At 33.6% G+C, this 25,848-nt stretch overlaps 1 protein-coding gene across 1 annotated transcript in view; it reads left to right on the plus strand.

The window, feature by feature from the left end:
* Window positions 1-25,848, plus strand: part of LOC106141166 (dorsal-ventral patterning protein Sog) — an 82,656-nt gene that overhangs the window by 40,758 nt on the left and 16,050 nt on the right. Inside the window, exons 2-3 of the mRNA XM_060947245.1 lie at window positions 3,449-3,552; window positions 4,936-5,071. Of these exons, the coding sequence (XP_060803228.1) occupies window positions 3,449-3,552; window positions 4,936-5,071 (240 nt within the window). The remainder of the gene's footprint in view (window positions 1-3,448; window positions 3,553-4,935; window positions 5,072-25,848) is intronic.

The following is a 25,848-nucleotide window of genomic DNA, read 5'->3' on the forward strand; positions in this document are numbered from 1 at the left end:
AAATCGGTCCATAAATCTCGGCGTAATCGGTATGCATAAATAAAACACCCGAATTTTATTTTCTATTAACTATCACGAGTTGTCTCGATGCTCGATAGATGGCGTTGGCATCGAGATAGATCGCGCTATGGTTTCGTTACCGTCATTTAGCTAGGTAGCGTAAAATATTTTAATTTATCGTGTAATTTTAGCAGCGCCCCTAGCGGACATACGCGAAACTACGTATTACACACTACAAATATTTTGATTTGAAATTATTATTCGTTTGATTCATTAACTTTTAACTTGACTTATTTAACTTATTTTACTCTCTATTTCAGTTAATTTTTGATTTGTTGATTAGATTTGATATTTTTGATAGTAGGTATATTTAGTTAGTGTTGGATAAGTTTTATAGTGTGAGTTGATTTTTTAATATATTCTTCATTTTTTATTCATTTCTTTGTTACTTTATTAGTCTTAGTTAATTTCCATAGATATAGTTTTAGTTAAAAAATTTCTAATTAAAATGGTTCAAGAAATTTTGTTTGTTAATGGGAATTATATTCCTCATGCTGTGGTAGATATAGAAAAAGATGGAGCCTGTTTATATAACCGAATTACACGTGGGCGAAGCCGCGGGCGGAAAGCTAGTGTATATATATTGCAACTTGAAAGTATACTAACGCACTTATTTAATATTTTAGGTTTATATAACTTATAACGATACTTGTACACATATTTTTTACTGCTTATTTATTGATGGAAAGTCTAAGTTGACTGAAACGCAAGTTATGTGATAAAATTATTATTCAAGCCTAGGTATAACTTTCAAGCTGAATTAACTTCACTTCAAACACAAATTGGGTAGGTTTAACAGGAATACATATAAGTACTATGTATTTTTAACAGTCAAATGTTAGATAATGTTTAGACAAGCATTAATTGCGACATGTAGCGGGACGTGACGTAACCGGGAACTCTACAATATGGTGAATACAGAAATGATGTCAAAAGAAGTTTATACAATCTATATATATAAAACTCTTCCGTTACTGAGTGACTGACTGACAGACAACGCACAGTCGAAACTACTGGTCGTAGACAGCTGAAATTTGGAATGTAGGTTCCTTGGGATATGTAGGGGAGCACTAAGAAAGGATTTTTGGAAATTCAACCCCCAAGGGGGGGGAAAAGGGGTAAAAACGTTTCTATGAAAAATCTTATTCCTTGGGTTTATAAACTTAAAACTTGGCATGAACACGTACATAGGCAAGTAAATATGTTTGACATTATAAGTTTTTTCAAACTACCCTCCAATCGTGATTTAGGGGGTGCGATTGGGTGACTGATTTATTAACGCACAGCCGAAACCGCTCGGTATAGGAGTCTGAGATTTTGAACAGAGGTTCCTTTAGTAACATAAGTGAGCACTAAGAAGGGATTTTTGAAATGTCTACCCCCAAGGGGGGGAAACGGGATAAACTGAGCCGGGGCTGCGGGAAAGTTCTAACGAGATACCGTGGCCCCGGAACGCAAAGGGCAACTGAAGGAACGAGGTGGGTTTTAGTCAGTAAAAGTCTGACACTCCCTTCCGTTCCACCCAGAGCGGGAGAGGTCATTTGATGATTTCCCATCCTTAAAAAAAAAGACTTTGCATGACAACTTTTAGTCGTCTCTTTAACATACATAATAACATACATAATTATGTACATACATGCATAACATTAATAACATCACGCCTTTAAATCCCTATTTTGTGTTAACACTACCCATACAAACAGCTAAAAGGAAACAAGTGAAGAGACGAAATTTGTCCGCATCCATTTTCACCTAAATTCTTAACGTTAATGAGATTTACTTTTTATTATCAGGTCAACCTAATAGCCTCACATGTACGTATAACTTCGTAAGAATTTTCTTTCAACTCCTAACCGTTGAGGAGTTGTACCTTCCATCATCAGCACATTCACATGGGATGATGACTATCAGACGCAAATACTTAAACAGATCTATGAAATTGTCAAAAACGTAATTGCCTGTAAATTTGAGGTTTGCCCTTGATTTCCCTGGAATACCATCATCAGATCCTGACTAGGTAACAACGGGACCAACTTGAAAGTATACTCTATCGAACAAAAAAGAATCACGTAAATCGGTCCATAAATCTCGGCGTAATCGGTATGCATAAATAAAACACCCGAATTTTATTTTCTATTAACTATCACGAGTTGTCAGAAAGCTACATCATCCCTGAGTAACACAGGCTATATTTAATTCCAGTTGTAACAAGATTTCAGCCTGTGGAAGAAAAAGCCCTGTCGAGATCATTAAAAAACGCTATATATAACCGAATTACACGTGGGCGAAGCCGCAGGCGGAAAGCTAGTGATTTATATAAAATAATAATTTAAATACCTTTGTTTATAAACCAATTATGGTAACTGATTTTAAACTTTCATGTTGCATTATACTATTTATATATATTACAGGCACTTATTAAACGCGCATGTAACGTAAAGGTACCTTTATTTTATTTTGCAGGGAACGAACATTGTGACACGAGAATTTTATATATAAGATTTCCTAAATTATTTTTTTGGATTTTTCTGTAGCCTTATAATTTTACGCACATAGGTCTTAATCCGGTAATAGCATGCTAGGGAAAATACATAATATCTTCGCCAATTTCAATTTGAATAATAAGGCCTCGGACGTGAATGAAATCAATCATTCTAGTAATGAATAGTGGGCGCAAGCACTTGGTTATTACTTGTAGTAGTTGACGGAATACTAATTCATTTACGGATTCACATCTGTTTATCCTTGCGGACATACTTTAAGTTATGAAGTGGAAAGATTTGTATTATAATTTGTAATAGACACCTATAGTGAGAAAGTAGTGAATGGATCTGCTTTCTCTAGTTACAAAGTGGAATTAAAATACAAAAAAGGTTTTTTTTTCCACTTGGTGCCTTCACCAGAAAAACAATGCAGGCGCGCTCCTCAAGATTTTTTTTGATTATTGACGATAAACGAGAAATATTTAAGACATTACAATATTATTAGTTTAGAATATTAATTGAAGAGATTACAATTTCGTAGCGCACCTTATTAATCAGTATTAGATTTGAAAGGAAGGCAGTAGAAGGTTTTGAATATTCCTGAAGCTTTTCACCTGAGGGGAAGGCAGAGATTACATCTTTCGACTTGCTACGATCTTTGCATACTTCTTTTGCTTCATCCACATTCATGACTCTCATCATGCTCATCGGTTTGAAGTATATGGAATACAGTTTATTATAACCATAGAATACAGGTTTCAGTATTGTGTGATCTTAACCGTTTTGTGTTACATATTCGGTGATGATCCATAAATATGAATTATGTGAAATTTAATATTTAATAACAGTGAATTTTCATTTATATTTGGATTTTAAAATAAGTAACAATAATACCTTTGTTTCAGAATGTCAGTTCGGCAAGCAACCGAAGGAATTGGGCAGTATGTGGTACGCAGACCTGGGACCACCATTCGGCGTTATGTACTGCATCCTTTGTGAATGTGTACCGGTACGTATATCACTTTTACAAAAAAAGAATCAAGATTAACAGTCGGATCTATAGATAAATGTTGAAGATGCGATTCCGACTTATTACCTGATGGCTTCCTAGTTTTGACCGGCGGTCTGCTTTATACAAATACATATTGAGTAATTCTGTAGCAACAGTTGCTAATGATTTTTTGTCTGGAAAAGAGCGGCCCATTACATTCTGCCGAAATCAGAACTTCAATTCGCAATCACCCTAAATATAAAACAAATGAGATTTTCAACCGGCACAGTTTTTAAAACCATTTCAACTTGCTTTGATTTCTAAATACAAAGTTAACCTTATCAATTCGAGCATTAAAACGGACATAACGTGCGCATTTCAATAAAAGCTTTTATGTGTAGTTAAATTTTCTTCACAGTCTGACTCATACGCTGCAATTCGCTTCAATTTAAAAATGTACATACGTTGTACTTCTTTCATTCAGAGCATATCGCGTAATTCATTTGTTTGTTTTCTTCATTTAATTGGAACAATGTTCCTAAGATTACATTTTAATAAGGCCAACTGTTTAGCATCACTGGTAAATAAATTAAATAATGCGTTTGATGTCAAGTAGTTGGACGATGATGTTAATTTGTAAAGGTATCAATAACAACCGTTTCCGGAGACCGTGCGACGCTTGAAATTCAGCTTATAGAAATAAGTTTATTAGTTCCGACATTCGTAAGTTATTGTTGTAAAGGTACGAACCCAGAGTTTAATACAAAATTGGTGAATGTGCTTGTCACCATAAGGCTTTTTGTTAACCGTATCTTACTATCCTTATGACTTCTGTTCCATACCTTTTCTATTTACAAGCAAGGATTTTAATGTTCAATTATTGTAGTAATAATTATTGGCAAAGCGTTTCCTGGAACATATCACAAAGTCCATTATTTAGTAGCATCACGAAACGAAACTTGAACATAATAATCAACACGTTTAAATAATTTAATAAAAAATGCCTAAGACTGCAGACCTGTTAGGCACATAATTAAATTCATTCAGAAAGTGATTTATTAAAACACGTTTTAATTATTTTGTAAAAGAAGGTTCTCAATTGGTTAAAAACAAATAAAAAATGTTTTTACACGCTAATCTTGGAACTTCTGGACTTATTACGACAAATCAGTTTTCGATGTGTAACGATAAAAAATGTACAATTTATTTTGAAAACTGAAGCACCTTATAAACCATTAGGTATGGATTAGTCAAAAAAAAATACGGAAATGGAATCTAAGCTAAATTTGTTGAGTAGGTACTTTAACATTGAATATATCAATCAAACTCGATACACTAATAAAGTCCACTCATATCCGTGTCACGGGTTAAGTTGTTTTTAATAATTAATTTCTTGTGCAGGTGCAAAAGAAAAGGCGTTTGGTGGCGAAGGTCCATTGCCGGAACATCAAGAAGGAATGCCCAGTGCCCTCCTGTGATGAACCCGTACTGCTTCCAGGGAGGTGCTGCAAGGTGTGCCCAGGCGATCTGGCTAACAGTAAGTGATTTCTTTTTGCATAAAGTAATGTACGGTGTAAAGAACCTGTTGGAATGATATCATAGAAATCAGAAAATTTTTATTATTTATTTCTAGGTATTTTTAGTAGAAATTTTAAGGAGACAATTTACCACTTATTAAATTTACGACCGCTTTTGAGAAGTGTAGAAAAAGTTGCGGATCAAAATAGTGATAAGAGAAAAAGAAAAGAGCATCGCGATAGTGATAGACGTCAAATGAGATTAATTTAGCTTGGATAAAACATATTTAATAGCAGCTTAAATAAATTATTATAATTAAAAAGAAACAAAAAATCTATAATATAAATAAAAATTATACATTTTCGAACCTCTTGTTTTGATGATATAAAGCTTGACAACCAAATCAAATAAAAACTGTTACAATGTACAACATTGTAATACAGATTTATTCCAATACCTACTCAATGTTTCTTAATACAGTTGGACAATATAAACGATGCGCAGCCGCAGCAGCCGGATCGCGTATTCTGCATTTAATTAGGCTGCCGGCTACCACCGATCTATGTTTGCACTAGACAGAAACCTGATAATTTAATCACAAACATGATAATAAAGTAGCAGACAAGTGACTCGTTTGCCGCTAACCACTTAACTCTTAACACAGTAGTTACACTAACACAATGTGATCTTCATTACATACTCATCAAATACGCCATGATATTCCATTTTATAAATTAATGATGTCACTTTTGTCTACTTCATGAAAACTGATGTCATGCCTTTTTTGGCTGGAAGCATTCCTAGCGACGGTTTATTAGCAGTTAATAAAACGTTAATTTTGTGTTAGGAGAATTGACGCGATGATTTAAAAGTCATTCTTTCGTCTCGATTATATTGGAAACATAAACCGACGCAACAGGTTGGTGAGTCACACACCATCTGTCGCGAAAACTATCCTCACATGTAGAAATCGGCTGGACTTTTGGAAGGTATATAAGTACTTTGATGACCATTAATATGCAACTTTTGGGTGACACGCTCCTCTCATGTAATATGACACTTCAACTCCTCGTCAAATAAAGTTTGATTTAGTAGATACGCAATATTAATAGAATATATTACATTTTTTCTTTCATAAAATGGAAGTATATTGCTATATTTGAGACAAAAATATGACGACATCTCTACCTTTGTCAATAATAAAATTTAATTATTTATGTCTCGTAAACTATAGGATTGGTTTTGTGACGTCTTGTCTAAATTTTGTCTCTTTTGTTTTTTCTTTTGAATGATTTGTCTAATCTCGTTCAAGATATTTTACTTTTGTGCGTTTCATGATTTACCTTATCAGGCATTCTATCTTAACGTTTTTCAAGAGTAACTTTTTTGACTGTCATCGTCCATCATTCCATTAAGTAGGTGCGTGTTTTTTGTCGAATCGCCAATTTGCCGACTATAAAAGGTAATTGTGGAATGTACTCATAAGAAAGTGCAGGTATGCGCTGCGACAGGTCCTCTGATGACAAATGATGGCCGAGCGGCGAGTGGAGGCTCCCACGACTTATTCTCATCAATATACATTAGGTATAGTACTTGCACAAAATAAGTAATGTACAGATGGTTGTAATATATGTCACACTCTTTCCAGGATTGTGATACACTGTCCGGCTTTACATAATATACCGGGAAATGCTTTTATTAGGTATATACGAAGCTCTTTATATTAAGTTTACATTTAAACTGATAGTTCAATAAGATGATGGGTTGGCCTCCATGCGCCATTAAATTAAATTATTTTTTATGTCTGATTTTATAATGTCGTGTTTTATTTTAATTTTATAATTTTATTTTAATGTAATTTTTTCAATTTATTTATTATTAATTTTGATATATTTTCGACATAATTTGTATTTGTATGGACTCAATTGTCTGAAATAAATGATTTTTATTTTTATTATTTATTATTGTTATTTATATATTTATTTATTATTATATATTACTATATAAATTGCAAATAATGAACAGAATTTTAAAATTCCGATGTGATGTTAAAACTGTAGTAAAGAAGTGTCTGATAGGTCTTGTGTGCTTCGGTAATGTCTACTGTATTTAATATTAAAGTTTCCATATAAAATATGTATAAAATAAGGGCTATTTTTAATGTTAGGCTAGAATGACTATTCGACGCCACCTTCAGTTGTTAGGACTATATCAAGAGCAATAAAGACAAAAGCGTTACTGTGATACATTGTCAATGAATATTCGATAATTAACGTGAAAAAAAGGATAGCTATTTTGACATCGACCACCAAATTGATCAATAGATCAGGACTTTCCCACGTTGACTTTGCGGCGCTGTCGCTGACGCCGACGCCGCGTCTGCCTGCTGCGTCCAGATATATCGAGCCTTCGAGAGCATTACAATGGCGTCACTCAGGTGCATCAGGAATGTAAAGAAAATTTTTAACAAACAGTTAATTAAATATCGCTCATAGATGCTGTGGGCGTTGCCGTAGGATGAGTTTGCGGTGTTGTCGCCGACGCCGCGTCTGCCTGCTGCGTCCAGTCATTAGGACTATATCGAGAACATTACAATGGCATTACTCAGATGCACCGGGAGTGGTGCAGAAATGGCACGCGCTGGCCCCCCCTCCTGCGCCCGCTTGCTGCAAATAGCTGCTGGTGGTGGTTATTCCGGGAGCGGCCGTCGACCCGCCGCCGCGACGCCGTCTGCTCGCCTTTTTAGCGAACTTACAACATACAATTTTTTTGCGAACAAATATCGACGATGTCAACGTACGCCCCTAACGCTCTTCGGCTCCTGGTGGGGAAAGCTCGATTAAATTTTATTGGTTCATTTTACAGCGTGTGCTAGCAATTTGAGTCCAAGATCAAAGTTGAACGTAATATTGATGATTGATTTTAGATTTTTGTATCAAAACCATTTTAAAATAACTGGTCTGAGGAGCTTTTTCTTACACAATAATGATTTCCGATCATATTGCGTAAGAATTTTCGAATTAATTTATCATTAGCATGCAGCGAGAAGCTAGAGGTCGATTACGTCGGGATTTTTGCCCAGCCGTAACTTCTATCAGCCTCGTAACTATAAAATACATCAAATCTGACTCACTGTTGCTTTTGTGAGAACTTAAGTTGACGAACCGCCGGCCTATTGCCACAGAACATGTAACGTATAGAAGTAAAGTCCGTCGATCAAATATATATGTCGGATTAAGTATATTAGATAACATAAACTTAACAAGTAAACTTGGGATTCTTCTTTTAGGTGATGGGCTTGCAATTTATTACTATTAGTCTACCTATATAAAGGCATACATATCAATCACGTTTTTGCACAAAGACAATTTTCTAAGTGCTCCATTTTCGTAAAAAAATACTACATTGAAAGCCAATAAATTTTGGAAATTCTTATTTATCTTACTTAAAACTACTTAAGGTAACGTTTCTAGCAAATTTCTAGCTTAATCAAAGTTGAGTAAGATCTGATGTTCAATAAGCAGTGGCATTATAGAGCTATTGATGTTTGTATTATATCAAGAATAGCCCCGCTTATGTTGAGTTGAACCAATATTCGTAAAGCCTTATCTTTCTACATTCGTTGCTTTCCGTTTTGCAGCAATAATATAGTTTATCGTGCTTTTTATAAATCCCTAGTACGATACGAGGACTGTAAAATGGGTAATTTTTAATTGATTCCTGCCAGGTGTTGGAGTAATAAAAAATAATGAATTTCATGCTATCGGTCCTTTAAGTTGTGGGTTACAGTAGTGGTAATACGTATTATCCTTTTTCGAGAAATTATTTCATTTTGCTGTTATAATTAAAAAATAAAAGTTCATGTATGAAATATAATATTAATAAAATTTTCATATTTTTTGTAAAGCAGACTAACACGATCATAATAGCTATATACATTTAAAGTGGTTACAAAGCATAGTTTTAAAAATTTGTTTGAAAGGCGTAATATTGATGGTTTCCTTTTAAGTCCTTTCTTTTTGCTTAAAAAGAGTCGAAAGAAGAATGATTTTATCCTTACTTCACTCTGCTGTCAATATATACATCTATTATGAAGTATTCTCTCGGTCCACTTCATTGGCCCGCGTATGGCCATACCACTTCAGTCAATCACTAGTGTCTAATTCAGTGTGTGCCTCAAAGGAATTTGATCTGTGCACGATTTACAGAAATTTGTTCCATGCACGCCGATCATTCATATTATTGACATTTATTCTAGAAAGATTGGTGTCTCTAGCAGTATTAACACATACTCTTGTCATGTCTTTATCTCTTACGGGTGAAACAGCCTATAGTCACAAAGAACATCTTTACTAGTTGCTGATGGAAATGAGATATATACAGATTGCTTACCCATCGCCTAAAAGAAGAATCTCATGTTTACCTTGATTAACTTTTACGGTCTTGCATTAATTTGTTATATTTTATTTACTAAGTGTATAGAGTATTTACCAGACTTCCAGTTTATGGTTTGAGTTCAATACGTTACCTAATGTCAAAGGTTTTAATTTAATCTGCATTTTTTTATTGACTATTCATATCCTTTACCTATTGGTCAAGATTAATTAGGGTAGGGTATATGGGAAAATGAAAGTAATTGATTTATTTATTGACGATTAATTGATGTAACTAAGATATGATTACGTATCGGCCATCTTGAAGTGTTTAGCCTTGTTTTTGCGCTACATTGTTCAAAGCATTTTATATAGGACGACCACAGCAAATGTACTTATTATTTTAATGTCGGCTAATGAGGGAGTGTTAGGTGAATGCGGTTAGTATGCAAGCCTATCGTGAGTAATAGCACCAATAGCGTGGTTTGTGGTGCAAACTGCGCGTGACTTGGCGTGACCGGGCGGCGTGCGCGGGCGCCGCCTGGCCCATTCTGATTTACCTTATGCATTAATCTTTTGACATAAATAGAGTAGATACAGCGACCTATGTAGGTGAGTTTTCAATCATCGGTAATTGATACTTGCGTATGCTTTATTTTACTTTATCTGTGGTCTTAACAAGTCTGAATCTGAAAAAGTGTTAATTAACAATAAGTCAGTGTTGCTAACGGCAATGAAGAGGAAAATTGAAGATGATCTATAAAACACTGTACTGTACTGATTCCTTTGAAAACTAAACTCAACGTTTTTTGAAACGTTGGGGTTGGGTGGTAAAATTGTTTACTGACGACAAAATTTTGGTTGGGATATTAAAAACGGACTGGGTATCGAAAAAACTGCAGATGTACAGTTAAAACTGGGGGCTTGGCTACACTGCAGCTGGTACTTACAGTAAGAACGTCTCATTGACAGATCTGTCAATGATTCAACACAACGGAAGTCGTGGGTGAAGCACGTGACTGTTAAGAGGATACTACATTAAAGACATTTTTTCTTTTGTCGATTACTCTCCGCGATAAACGCGCTTTAATATCATGAAAACCTAAATCGTATATCTAAAAATACTTAGGGAGAAAGTGGACTGATTGACTTATGCATCAACGCACTGCGCAATGATACCTATAGAGATATCTTAGAGATTTCGTTAACGCGGGCGTAGCCGCGGGTGTAGAATAGTGTTTGACATAATACACAGAACAAGTATCACTTACATGTTTGTTTTATAGAATTCAAAGTCCATTCATTTTGGAGTCGAGTTTTAGCAGCTTACGACAGAGGAAATTTTAAAGAGAGGTCTAAAAAAGGAACCAGTTAAATATATTTCAACATAACATAAATTTAATTAATTCAAATTTAAAATGATGTAAAACGGTGCCTGCGTTGACTTTTTTTCTGAATAAGACATGGATTTTGATGTAATAGGTTTTTTACTCCATCGCCAAAGGTTAGCAGAGGTTTCCCCTTAATAACTCTATAATCTTTCAGCTCCAAAACATGTCATCGTAATTAATAGTTTTGGCACGTGGAAAACGATCATTTCCTGTTGTCTTTTTAATGTTTTTGTTCGTCTATTTATTTATATTCCAATACTTTATTTACTTGATATGGATTATACATAAACTTAGGTAGAAAATAGCATTTAGGTAATGTTATAAAAACGAAGTACTTACAATTGGTATTTGGCCCCTGCCTCGAAATAACACTTTGGTTCCTAAAAATGCAGAAAAAAATAAAGAAGTTCGCATTACACCCGAATGAATCTGACGTAGCTTATTTCCATAATTTAGTGTTGTTTGGAATAATGGGCTTGCGTAAATACTCGTAGAGAACAGAGCAAACAAGAGGCGGCGTCGAGGCGCGCGCGCCGGCGCCGGCCGAGGACACGTAGATACGAGAGTCTGATTATTTGTAAAACAGAAAAGTTATTAAATTATAAATTATGGACTTATTAATTTAAAAAGAGAGGAAGGTTTTCTTTAATAAAAAAGACTAGAAAGTACTTAGGTACTTCATTAAATTTACAAAAGTATAACATTCCCTAATAAAATTAGTTAATTTATTTTTATAAAAAAAATATTTTCATGGATAATTCAGAAGAAAGATAATTCTTGTGTCTAATTTCCCTCGTTAGTCACACTCTTGAAGGTATTTCAGAGGAAATACTTATACCGACTTCAGTATTAATACAAAATTTAAAAAATAATATAAAACCAAAGAAAGACGCGGTCGTGAGCTAGTAAATTTATTGCACATTCATGTTGCTGATAACAATAATTTATTCATATAAACAGTTTATGTTATGCCTTGCGATTACGAATCTAACGTTTATACCACGTTTAAGTATGTACGAAAGTGTATACGCGAGAAAATCTGCTATTTTCCAATGTCGATAAAACAAGAGGTTAAAACAATCTGTAAAGGTCAACAATAATTATTTCAATTAATTTAACTTGATAAAATTGTTATCTAATCACAGAAATATGTATTGTAGAAGATATACAAAATACAAATGTGCCTGTGATGCTGCTTTCACAAATAAAATATACTACAGAAGAGGTATTTATTTCAATGTACATGTAACACACACGTGAACACGTGAACGTGTAAATAAAGTGGCAAAATTCATTTCAACGCAAGTTTCTTATAAGGTTTTAACGGAAAAGGTATATATATTATAAATGATCGTATGTCGTGTTATTAGAAATGAAAGTTCATGGATGTTTGAATAGTATCAGCTCTGAGACATTTTTCAAATCGATAGATATAAATATGTTCATAGGTTTGCTTCGACGCATAATGTAAGAATTTCGCTCTCAAAAAAGCTTTTTATTTGTGTAAAGTTCGTAATTATGTTTGTTGAATGTTGCACTCGCCTGTCTGCTCTCATTACGAGTACTTGTATTCATATCTCCTCTCACCGATATACTAGAAGAGATGTCTACGATAAGTAGCAGTTTGCATATTTTGTGTACATAAATAAATAATGAAATTTACAAATAAAAAACATACGTAGATAACGTTTGTCATCTCATTATTTTGCGACGCTGGCGCCACAAATATACGGGTTAATGTGAACAAATGGTAACGCGGCTGAGTAGTCACAGGGTTGTCCACTACATCATCATGTTTTATGTTCGTATAACTATAATTTTAAATGACTGCAATGTAATTATGTTATACACATTTTAAAGATGACAAAATGCATACATGACACCCATCGCTACATTAGAGAAGTGCGGGATTGTTGTTTTTAAATGTTACATCAAAGTAATTTTTAAAGAAAGAAATATACATTGTTGACTTTCTTTATTCAGTTCCATCGGCTTATACTGAAGACGCTCCTGTTCATAAAATATCAAAATCGAAAATCAAAAGATATTAAAAAAAGATATAAGATTTCGTCAAAAAAAATTCTTGGAAAATTTGATTTATTGAAAATCTCTTTCATAAACTATGCAACAGATTATTGTTGACTTCACCACAACCTACTATTGCAATGAAGAATAATTTAAGAACGACAGCCCTGGTTGTCCGAACGATTGTTTTTTGTGTCTCGCATTGCGCTCCTCAGGCGGTTATCTACAGCTGAAATTACGCTTGCGCCTGCGCATTATCACCTCGTTACGATACGACGTGTGATCGCCACCGACGAACTTTTCTGGACGATATTTCATACTTATCTTTTTATATAAGTAATAATAAATTGTAAAGTTCTCTGTGTATGACAGTCTGTATAATCATCTAGATTCGGTCGAAGCTTTGTTAATATTTAACCAAAGAAATGTGAATTAGTTTCATGGTAAAGTAGATTTTGGTTGTGCCATTATAACTTGACAACTTTCTTCCTTCATATGCATCTATGTACCTCGCGATGTTTCGGCGCAAGTGGTCCGTCTTCCAATATTTCTATGTTCAACCCATTATAAGAATATTTGGATGTGTGTGTATTTGTTTCTCCTCACGCAAAGTTTACTTGACGGATTTGATAAAATTTGGTACACGGGTAGAATAATATAAGTTGGAATAACACATACTTTTTATCCCTAAACCAAGGCGCAACTAATCATTTCTAAGTGTATGCAAGTAAAGTGTGTATCTTTAAACAATTTGCAATGTCCACTATAACTGAGTAGCATAATAGTAGTAGTTATGAAGGTCATATCGTAATTGCTACTTGTTTGTTAGATAAGATACAAGAAGGGAGCAGACATTGATAATGGAAAATTTAACTGATATTTTGAATTTAATTATTACTCATCAATTTGTGAATCAGACCATTGATTTGTAGTCTGCCTGTTTTTCTACCGTGTAAATCAACTCTTACGCACACTATAATCAGATATGTAAGTCAGGTAACATGCTTAATTAGCGCTAATAGAAATGCAAAACTGTTTAACTTTAATTTATTATACATACATCTGCATAATCCGAAAGTTAAATTATTGTACTTAAGTATTGTTGCTCTAAGATACCTTATGAATAAATTGAGTAAGTAGTTAAATACCCCTTATCGGTAAGTACTTATTTAAAATCATTATTAAAAAAAAAAGCTACAATTACTTTCAAGTGTAAAAAAATAAAAAGAATATCAAAAACAATTTTTATCATTGAAGTAACTTATAATGAACACCAATCAAATTAAAAAAAACTAACAGTTTGCCAAGAAATCATCAGCAATACGCACAGATGCGACCATATCGAGTTGCACAAATTTATTGCAATTAACTAAATATTGCTGGCGCTTATAATCCAAGTAAGGTAACTTGATATGCTGTTGTCCGTATGTGTCGACGTTGTGAAATGTTTCTAACTCATTATGTGGTAATTCACAGCCAGTGAAGTCCATTCGGTGATAACAAGAAACATAACTGTTCGAATGAGCTAACTTCAGTCCATTTATTGTAATACGACATACTGCTGAAACACTTCTATGGAGGATGCATCTTTTTATTCCGCCGTTTGTTCTGAACGGAATTTGATGCAGTGATTCAAGAGGAAGGTTTATATGTTCAAATGCTACCCGAGCGAAGCCGTGGCGGATTGCTTGTTTTCGAGCGAATCCAATACATATTAACCTATCAATATTTCCGTTAGATCCATATGATGATTGAAACTGATAAGTTATGTCCCTGTCTGTGAAAAAAATTGAAAAGAGGAAAAATTACATTCATAACATGCTTTCATTAATTTGTTACACATAAATACACTATCTCGTATAGTTCTGCGAAACTAGATATGTGATTTCTTATCATCTAATCAGATAATGAATACGGAAATGAAGATTGTTCCAAAAACGCTATTGTGTCATGTCAAGCTTTGCTTCACATCTGGCCGTTGGGCAACAATATTGAAGATGTTATCTACATTTATTTCATATGTTGGTTTATATATTAAAAAACCTAAGTAAATATAATTTTTACTGCTTTTTGACAAAGTTTATCGAAGTTAATTGCACACAGTCATAGTATAGTGATAAAAAAATACAATGCGAATAAGCCTGGGATTATTTTTAAGCGGCCTTCAAACATTAAAATCGTAGAAAATAAGCATTCATTTTTTATTGAATTTGATTATTGCCTATTATCGTAAAGCGTCGATTTTATTTCTTAGCATTACCTGTATTTCTGAATCTCGCGCTATTTTAATGATAATAATCATTAAAATATATTTTACGACTCGCGGCGCCATTATATATTATTATCGAATGAAAACAAAATCGTGGTATTAAATAAATGGATGAGGGAAAAAAAATTAAAAGCGTTTATAGATAAGCAAGGCAAGGACACAAATACAGGATGCAATCGAGAGCTCGTATAAATGAGAGGGCTGTTTGAGGTTTACGAGGCGCGCGTGCGCAGCTTGTGACTGTGTGTTTGGCGCCATTTTCATGGCATTTCATTGTTCAAAGAAAGGTGGCGCCGGTCGTCAGTCGTTCAAATGTAATTTTATGACCAAACGCATGCAAATTCTGTTTTCTCATCTTGAATAGAAAATTGAATGAAACCTCGACAAACTGCTTGGAATTTTAAAATTTCACACATACGTGCCCCACATAAAGTGAAAAAGTCTATTGAAGTACTTACATTTTAGGTACTACATTTGAGCTGGTGCAACTTATGCTTAATAAAACAAACCTGAAAACGTCAAACGGTATAAAAAGTCAAACACAAAATAATCCAAATTTCACAGCCTTTGACTTTGTGTCTGAAAATGCTTGGAAATTTTTAGTTTACCTATTTTCTTACACATTAGTTTGGAACGTCGCAATTTTGTTGTGTAAGTGCGTGCTTCTCGTATATAGAGTCTGTCAATAACCATCTGGTTACTCAATCGGGTTCGCGGCTAAGTGCCTGCAATCGGGAAGACGTGACGCATGCGCCGGTTTAGTATGGGAATTGGGTTACATTGCGATTTTCGTTAATCTCAAAGTGATTTTAATTCAAATTTTATCCTTAATCCATACCTACATAATAAATGTGAAAGTGTGTATATTTGTCCGTCTTTTAAGTTAAAACCACTGTACCGATTACCATGAAATATTATATATTGCATGCGTAAGTATTGTGCCGAGAACGGAGACTTGGAACCGCGGGTGATTGTAAAATTACAAACGCGAAAGTAAGTTACCTACAGTTTAACAACGGAACCATATTGATTAAACTTGTTACGAATAATAGTTAAGACTTTGGAAAAGAACTATGCTATGCTACTTTTTTGGTAATTTCTACAGTAACGAGAAAAATGATAATTTAAAGTGCTGTGAGCGAAAGCTAGTTAAAGATAAAATGTGAAAGCAAAGCAAATAGAAGGTAGTAAACCTTCTATTTGCTTATGTCATTAAGTACGTAAAATTATCTCACAAAAATATTGTCTTTAATTTTAATGTTAATTTCGTAATGGAAAAATGGTATTTTGATGAGTTGGTTATTTTCGGATATTTTTTATGTAGGTATCAACCATAGTTTCAACTTAAAATTTAACTTTAATCATTTAGCGATATTATCGGGCATAACATTAAATGCAACATGATTGCATCAAAAAATAATGTACTTAATAAAGGTTAGCTTCTAAAATTTATCTGGGTTGAATGAACCATGCCTTTCATCTTAAAATTTATTTTTATCTCGCTCAAATTAAATCATCATCAATTTACCGAAATTTACAGAGGAAATTGGTAATTTTAAAATAAATGAAGGCATATGTTTATTGTATTACCTATGCTAGTGCGAGGAGCCGATGAGAGGAATGTGTAAACATGAAAACATTAACATAAAATAAAGAAGTTGCACATGTTACACATGGTTTAGCCATATCGTAGCTTTATTAACACCTATGTTTTTATGCAAAAGGTTTATAGAAAAATAAATTAAATAAAGTTTTTACATAGTACATTCCTATACTTATATATTCAAAAGAGAAAAACACCCACTTACTGATCACGAAAACTATTGAGCTAATCATGATGAAGTTTGGCATGATAGATTTTTATTATAGTAGTTCTATTAATAGAGGTTGCAAGTTTGTATGAGACTTCGTAATTTATAAAGCTGAAATTTTAGTGCAAAAGTATTATTTTTAATTAGTTAAAAATAATAATTGAATTATTAGATTATGGAATTTGTATCCTATATCGTCATATTCCTAGCTCGTTGGTGTTGGATAGTCTTAACAAGAAAAGATTCTTTAAATGTTCTAATAATAAGTACTGAACTTATAGTAAGTTCAATTTTCAAATGACATGTTATAATGATATAATGGTGTGTCGATTTGAGTACTTTAAAAAACCCTTGATACAAAATTTATTTAAAATAGTGTCAAATTTTATCGTATTGTGGAGGAATCCGTATTTTTTCTTTTGCATATTAACAAACTTACTTTATAATTGTAAGTGACTGGCTAACATAACTCGATTTAGGCGGCAAATTAGCCCGCGAGATACCCTTCCTGTACCATGAATATTTTGTGGCACGCATCCGCTACATCCAACCGGCGCTGAGAGATTTATCCAAAGCAGATGCTATCGCAGACGTCGATTTACTTCGTTTGCAAATTTAACGTCTATTTCTGCTGAAAATAAGGAAAATATACGTGGAATTTTCCATTGTTGATATTGATTTGATAGAATAGATTTTGATTTATGATAAACACAATCGTTTGTAGATGTTGCACTTTACCCAATAAGGATAAATTTCCTTATCTCAAAGATAAAAATCAATTATGTAATATAGGAAGTTCAGGTTAAAGCTCTATAACAGTTATTTCATTACTTTAATAGTTATTGCTTTTGGTGTAGCAGACAGTCTCACGATCAGATTTCTGAAGATAACGACCATAATAGGATTACCGTGCGCCTGCGCATGTAACATAATACAAAATGTACGACGTAAGCCCTTACATTAGTACAATGTTAGAGATTAAGGTTTTTAAACTTAAGCAGGGAAAATTTTATTTAAATTAAATGACGGAGGTTTAAGTAATTTAGTATTTCAATTATACAAATTCTCATAAAATGCAAAGATAACGTTACAAATGGAAAAAAGCACGATGCAGTTGGCTGTACAAAATAGAAAACTTAAAAAAACATTGAACACAAAAGTTGCGAAACTGTACTACACTCATTCATCAAAACTGTTCTTTAAAGTATTTTTATGTGGTCGTTCAACAGCTTTGAATGATAGCATTTGTCTGAGAGTTCTTGTGGGAACGTTATACTGTAGTTTTGTAGTTAGTTCGTGGGCAGACGAACAGACCGCATGCGGGAAGGGCAAAGTCGTTCAACTGACTACCTTTATACCACAAGTCTGAGTTTATGTGATTCACTAAATTAAACATATTTTAGTGTTTTAAGTGCGGAGAAAAAGTCATTATTTTGAAAGTTAAACGAGCCCATCTTGTGTTATATATCAAGCTCTGTCTACCCCGCAAGGGATAAAGATGTGATATTTCGTATGTTACTGCGATAAAATTAAATAAGAACTTCTACAGATAGAAAATGAGATTCAGTCAAATAAAAATATTTGACTGAATCTGTGAACATTGTTACATGAACAAATATGAAACATTAATTGTAAATGAACACACAACAATTAAATTATTAATAAATTTTCACTGAATTGATAATATGTGTTCATTCATTTTTATTCCAATAACTTCTTACTTTTGATTACCCCAAAAAAGTAGAGGAAATCCATTTAGTAGAACTAGAGTACTGCCCGCGCAAATCGAAAAAGCTTTTTCTTTCATATATTTGATTCTCGAGTGTAGGTTTAGTGTTGTGCTTTGTGTACCCCGCAAGAGATATAAAAGTTACTCTATGTATGTTTTCTATATAGTTCTGTATGATTGCTATGCAAACATAATCCATGCAATAAATTGTTGGCGTACGTAGTATTTAGTCACAATTAACTTACATGCTAATTAATTTATTCATACAAAGGGTTGACCTACGATCTCCAACAAATGTATGTATGTTTAAAGATGTTGTTAGTACGTTGCCAATGCTAAAGTATGCGATTTGTCTTTGCATTTAATTATGCACTTGTGTGATACTGGTTTCATCCTACAGGTGTATGAGAGTAATAATAAGTAATAGGCGAATCATAGTATCGATATTAATTTATTGATAGTTTGAATTATAACTTTGTCTTTGTTATCTATTTCATTAGTATATTATATTTTTGAAATGTGCTTAACGACTTTTTCATCCAAACAGATTTTAGAACCTATATCTGATTGTACAATTAATAAACGATAATAATAATTGTCATTTGGTAAGTCTTATTTTCTAAAAGCAGTAAAAAGTTAGAGGAAACAAATAAGAATATGCGTCAATAGAATGTCTTAAATCGTTTAGCAAAAACAAGATCAGCTTACCTGTTTATAGCTCAGCGTAGTTTGGAATTCTGCGCACGTATCGAAATATCTAGGAATAGTATTGAGTATGGAGGTCACGAAGGAAGAACTTTGACCCTACGGTCCCACGTTTCAATGTCGGCGCCTGGCGCCTGCGCGGGCGCCGCTTCCGCACAAAGAGCGGCATTCAGATATCGTGAACCAGATCGAGATCTATCTGTCTGACTTATATTGTTCGTGTCAAGATCAACATTCACTATAAGTAATCAAAGTATTACATGTTAATTTGGGAGCTATCGACGTTTTCTAGCAAAAATACTCGACAAAAAAAAAGACATTTTGTCATTTTTCACACATGTAATACAAAGATCTCATTTTTAATGATATTAAAATGTTGGTAGGATCTATCAAAACAATTTTCGTAAGTAGTTTTTGAGAATTCACAATTATGTAAAAATTTTGTGTTCGCGTTGTCTTAGTTCGCTGTAAACGCCTAAGTAGTAAAAATAAAACAGAATGAAAATTACAGACATGTGTCTGTGATTGATTTGAAATAATTTGATGATTTTATGGGTCCTGTTTTTCTTTAATCGCTAAAGCAACGACATCTTAGTGAATAAGCCTGTTAGAAACCTTATTTTTATAATCTTTCAGTGAATGTATTTTTTATAACACGCACGTACTTCTAGATTATTTTTGTGTTCAAGTAATTTTATCTTTACTTACATTTGAAATTCTGATGTGTTTTAAAAACAAATAGTGCCACTTTTGTTGCTAATTAAAACATGGCGGCTGCTTTAATCTCATGACCTTTGCATAGCAGGATAGGCTTAAGACATTTTTACACCGTGCTGATTCATACATTAAATATCATACAAATAATTTGTATAAGTGAGTCACGACACATTTGTATAATGTGATGATCACGTTTTGTAAGAATACAATCGTTAGCAGTGATAATAATTATAAAATATATGAACTCGAACTTTTTACTGCACTGGGTGTGTTAGAGAAATATCAACGAACTTTTCTAATTAACAAATTATTATCTTTTAGTGTTTCCTACACTTTTCATAAGCACTCAGTAGCGAAAGAGTTAATATAGGTAAATTGATGACTTTGTTCTTTCCAACACACTCTGATTTTATTTATTTGTATGGATACATACTAAATTTTATTGCTCTATCGAGGCGCCACATAATGCGTCTAGTTCGTTCAATCAATAAATTCCAATAATCCTAATTTTATTACCCAGCCTCTCGACAAAATTATTGCCTTTGCTAAAATAAATTTTAAATTTATAAAGCTTTGAAATGCGCTTCGCTGTTGGCCAAAAACAAATCACAATTTCGGGGCTACCTTCAAATAGAAAAATAATCTGGCGTTTGTTTTTTTAGTTGTGTTTTTCTGTCATAAAAGTCGGTAAGAGACTGGGGTACGAATTCTCCCAGAACTAATAAAAAGCAATCTCTAACTGGAGAACTAGTTTTGCTTTAGTTTATTCACTATTTATGAAAAAATAACCAATTGAAATGTAATGCGGTTTGCATGAAAACCCAGAGTTATTCACTTTTTCGTAAATTACTCTGTATTGAATGGTGTTTCATTCAGTTTCCGTGTAAATTACTTGTCGTGCATGGCTATACATTAATAATATAAATTCTAATTATAAGCCCACATTTATGCCAGTCTATATTGTGCGTGGCAAAATTGATTTAACCGAATTAAATTTTGCAATGAAGGTAGTTGAAAAATTTCTAACTAATTTTATGGCGAACGAGGGCGCTGCGCCGAAAACATCGACAATCAAAATAAATCTAGAGGCACGTATGATATTCCAGACCCATAAAAAATAAAAATGACTTAGGTCTAATTAGTCCGAAATGTATTCGGATATAATATTAGCGGCGATCCATCCTAAAATAAATACGCTAATGAAGATTGATGTCTGTTATATACCGCGGGTGGCCATTAGGTCCTTGTTTTACAGTTCCGTCAAACAGCGGAATGTTTTGCCTATTAAATTAATTCCTAAGATTTAAGGTACAATTTCAAATACGTAAGTGTTAGATAGTTATTTTACGATTTAATTTTATGATGATTAAATATAAGTTTCTAGTTATGCGCTTTTTCTGACTTTGTATAATCAGTATAGATCCTTGAAGTGATGTGATTCTGGGTTATAATATCATTTAGCTCTTAGGCTCAAGTCGCCTTATACCAACAATTTGTATAGCAGGACTCGAGACCAATATTTGTAATTGCGTAAATCACAATACAAAGACCACATCTACAACTAACAAATCAATCGTAAACGTACCGTTTGTGGTTAAAATAAATTAATTTTATTTACAATGCAATGACGGCATAACACAGACACCGTGACATATCGTCGATGTTGGTGATAAATCTATTCAAATCCAATGAGTTAAGTACCGCTTCACGTAAAGAGTTGACATTTACAAACTTTATAAACTTAGTAACCCTGCAATCATTTCTGTAAACTCTGAACCTTGATGCATAAGCAATTACAGTTTTGTAATATTATATTTCTCTTTTCACTATACTTTCTTTTCTTCTTACAGCGGTGCTTCGGAGTCCAATATTTCTAATATTTCCCTCTCCATATTGTTCTGTTTTCAGCATACATATGTAGTTTTATGTGTTTCAGCACCATGGATTGCATTCGAGTAGCATTTTCAATCCAGTTTTCGAAAATTCGGGCTTTTATTTCATGCTTATGGCATGTTACATCTTATACAAAGTCCTACTATTTCCTATTGAAATAAATAGCAACTTTGTATTAGAATTAATGTATTAAATGCTCCTGTATATAATTTTGTGTACAGAAATAAATAAATAAAATTAACTCAAATAAAATTTAACGAGTACCTAAGTTATTTATGGTAAAATATTAGTTCTGTACATATATTTCATATTTTAATGTTGTTGATTAATAAATCAACAGTGAGGCATGTAGTCATGTACACAACATAAGTGGATATTCGTGACTTAAATGATTTGTCGGAAAATTATGACGTGCAAGGGATGTATTTATCGATATAGGATAGTCCGCTACATCGATAAATTATTTAATTACCTATCTGATTTATAAATGGCTTTTCAAGTTTGATGTCGCGTACGTGAGTCTGTACATGTATCGACGGTTTCATAAAACCACTTAATTAAAACTTAGTATGAATTTTGCTATTGTGCTATAGTAATAAAATATGTAATTGATTATTTTATATGTTACCAAGTAACGGAATATTACTTTTAATGGCTTTAAAAGCAATAGACTGTAACTAATTACACTGCGAACGACGTTGATAGGGATGTGAATCGTTTTAATTGTTTGGTATAACATAAGAGACGTTACATTATACCGTATTGATATAGGAGTAATAAAACCCTGTATGAAAATTTGTTATCATGTCGTCAGCCCAAGTACCTAATGGCTTTATTGCATTCAAAAGTTGAAGGGACGAATATAGTATAATAGCCATATACTAACTGGAATCTTACTACCAAACATGTTTCTAGTAGCATTTGTTTGAGTATTAAACGGAGCTCTTACGGTGAGGGAAAACATGGTGAGGAAACCTGCACACTGCACATCCATGATCCACGATCATAGTTGCAACAATAAGATAAAAATAAAAGGTAGGTATTGAATCATGCAATTTATTGCACCCAGATCAAGCCTCGTTAGATCGCATACATCAAGCAACTTAGTATCGTGTCGTATAGTATGCTTTGCCTTTCGACAATCGACATTCGATTCTGTGTTTCTAATTAAATTCCATCAACGGCTTCGATGAGTTCAGACACCCTACATAAATAAGCAAGATTAATATCTACAGTTGTTTTGACAAAATGAGATCAAAACAGTCTTATTTATTTAAAAGAATAAATCCAATAAGCCGAGGAAACGCAATGAGGTGTCTGTTTAATTATCTCTGAGTAAAACAAACGATCAACTAACATAGCGGAAGTAATCAACTCGGATGCCAGAACAGGCTCATTCATGATACAAAGAAATCGTTGTTCTTTTATTTTTACCAATAAGAATATTTGTTTATTTAGGTAGTAAGAGCAAAACATACACGCCACGGGCGGCGTCTGTAGGCGTTAAATGCAAATCGCGAGCGTTTCACCGGAGGACAATGCAGTCGGAGTGTTGCACGTCTTGTAAACAGTGAGAACGTGGTTTGTTGTTCTACTTTTTTGGGTAAACTGTTGTCCGTAAACGGTGTTGTATAGGACGCCGCAGAATACAGCGGGCGGCACAATGCCTCATTCGCCGCTGCCCTACAAGGTCTCTTCTCGCTTGTTCGATATTCCCAAGTGCTCGTCCGCACCATTTTAGCCGACTTCAAAATCACAATTTATATTTTGTACAAACTCGGCGGACGTAGGTGGTATGTATGTTACGTTTCCCATACGGAGAACCGTTTGCGTCATGCAACGACTTTCGCAATTCGAATACCTAATGGATTATCATCGCAATGAAACATTCATCGGGATGCGCCGAGAGCATCGATACGAAATTATATTTTATGGAAATGGATGTTGAATCGACGCCAATGCTCGCTGCATTCTCTCAGTGCGACAGTTATTCGGGCGTGTGTGCGAGCGCGAATGCCGCGTCGTGCCTATAGACAACAATAAGACCGCGCCTTGTGTCTTACATTCTTTGCCACAATCATTTCGAATATAACCTATAAATTAGCACACAGCCGACTGAGGCCAAACGGTCCGCCGCCTGCGAGAATTGCAATGAGGACCGGGCGGCGTCTCCGTAGCAATCTGCCTCTAAGAAATATTCACGTAACGAATGCGACCGGGCTGATTTCTGCTACAATTTTGCCAATGAGAATTTTATAAAAATTATGCACACAAAACAAAAAAGGGCTTAAAATACCTAAAAAAATTCTCATTTATGCGTCTTCGATGTTTCGGAAAATAAATGACGTTTATACATATAAACGTGCCTTCATATACTCTTCGTCATAGCATTTAGGTAGTGTTAATTTCCTACATAATTTACAACTTATTTATATAGGCATTTATGGAGTAGTTTGTAATGGGATTATAGTGTTGATATTGTTAAAATTTATTGTTATTAGATTGTTATAGCCGTGCTGGAACTACAGATTGCCCTAGTGAGTCAAGTAATACGATTTATGTAAGAGAAACAAGTTCGATTGTCATTCTACTCGTGTCTTGTTTTTACGAGCAGACATAAATTTAAATTATGTAAAATACTGTGATAAAATTAGCTATAAAATAGTTTCTGAAATTAGTAATAGGACATTAAGGTTAATACAATAATTTTAATGGAAATCAACAAGGATTGACTCTTGTGTATTAAATTACGCCTATATCTCGATACATTGGATCCCTGTATTTCGCTTCATTCAGGACATTAAGGATACTCCCTCATAGCATGCGCGACACCATTTTTATCGCGCGAAAAACTATCGCTTTCCCATTTCACGTCATAATAAAAAGGAAAAATGTAGTTTTTCGCGTGTTAGAAAGCACGTGCCATGCTATGAGGGCTGGACTTTTCGCCAGGACGTCAAAAACTCGATCAAAAAATCGTTATTTAACAGGAATTTTATACGAATACATGTTTAATAAAATATTGATCAGATTAGATGTGAACAAAAATTTATTTAGTTGTCAGCATTTTTAGCAATAAGTGCTTGAGTGACTGCTTCGTTACGTAAGCTATATAAGTATAAGAGCAAAGATAAGAAAATTGCATGTATTAGACAATAGGCGGCGATATCAATTTTATCTTCGAGTTTGTGTGATTAACATGTAGGTAAATGGTTAATTAGGTCGAACACTTGCAATCGAGAAGTTGATTACGATTACTAGGTTGTGATATGCAAACATATGTAATCTAGATTATCGTATTGTGATTTTTATAGTAGTTTGATAAAGTACGGAAAAAATTATTCAAAAATAGGTAAGTGCGTAAGTACTTAGATTAATAGGTGAGTCATTTCAATTTAACTGTTGTTCACAACTATAGTAATACCTAGTCAGGTTAATATTATGCAAATGTGTCTTAATTTTATTTTATTTGAATTACACAAAACCGTCAAGTAGCATCTGATACATAATATTTACAGTATACTCGTAATTTCGGTGAGAAAACAGACATTACTTAGTATACTTCCATTTAAGTGGCAGACATTTACATATTACGTTTTCATCCTTTACGGGATAGACGGAACCAATAGTCGCAACTTGAAAGCCACATTAGACTGGATGGCTTAATACATACATACATATAGTCATGTCTATATCCCTTGCGGGGTAGACAGAGCCAACAGTCTTGAAGACTGAATGGCCACGTTCAGCTATTAGGCTTAATGATAGAATTGAGATTCAAATAGTGACAGGTTGCTAGCCCATCGCCTAAAAAAAGAATCCCTAGTTTGTAAGCCTATCCCTTAGTCGCCTTTTACGATATATATGGCTTAATGATGGAATA

Source organism: Amyelois transitella, chromosome 13 (assembly GCF_032362555.1).
Source record: "Amyelois transitella isolate CPQ chromosome 13, ilAmyTran1.1, whole genome shotgun sequence".
NCBI lineage: Eukaryota > Metazoa > Arthropoda > Insecta > Lepidoptera > Pyralidae > Amyelois > Amyelois transitella.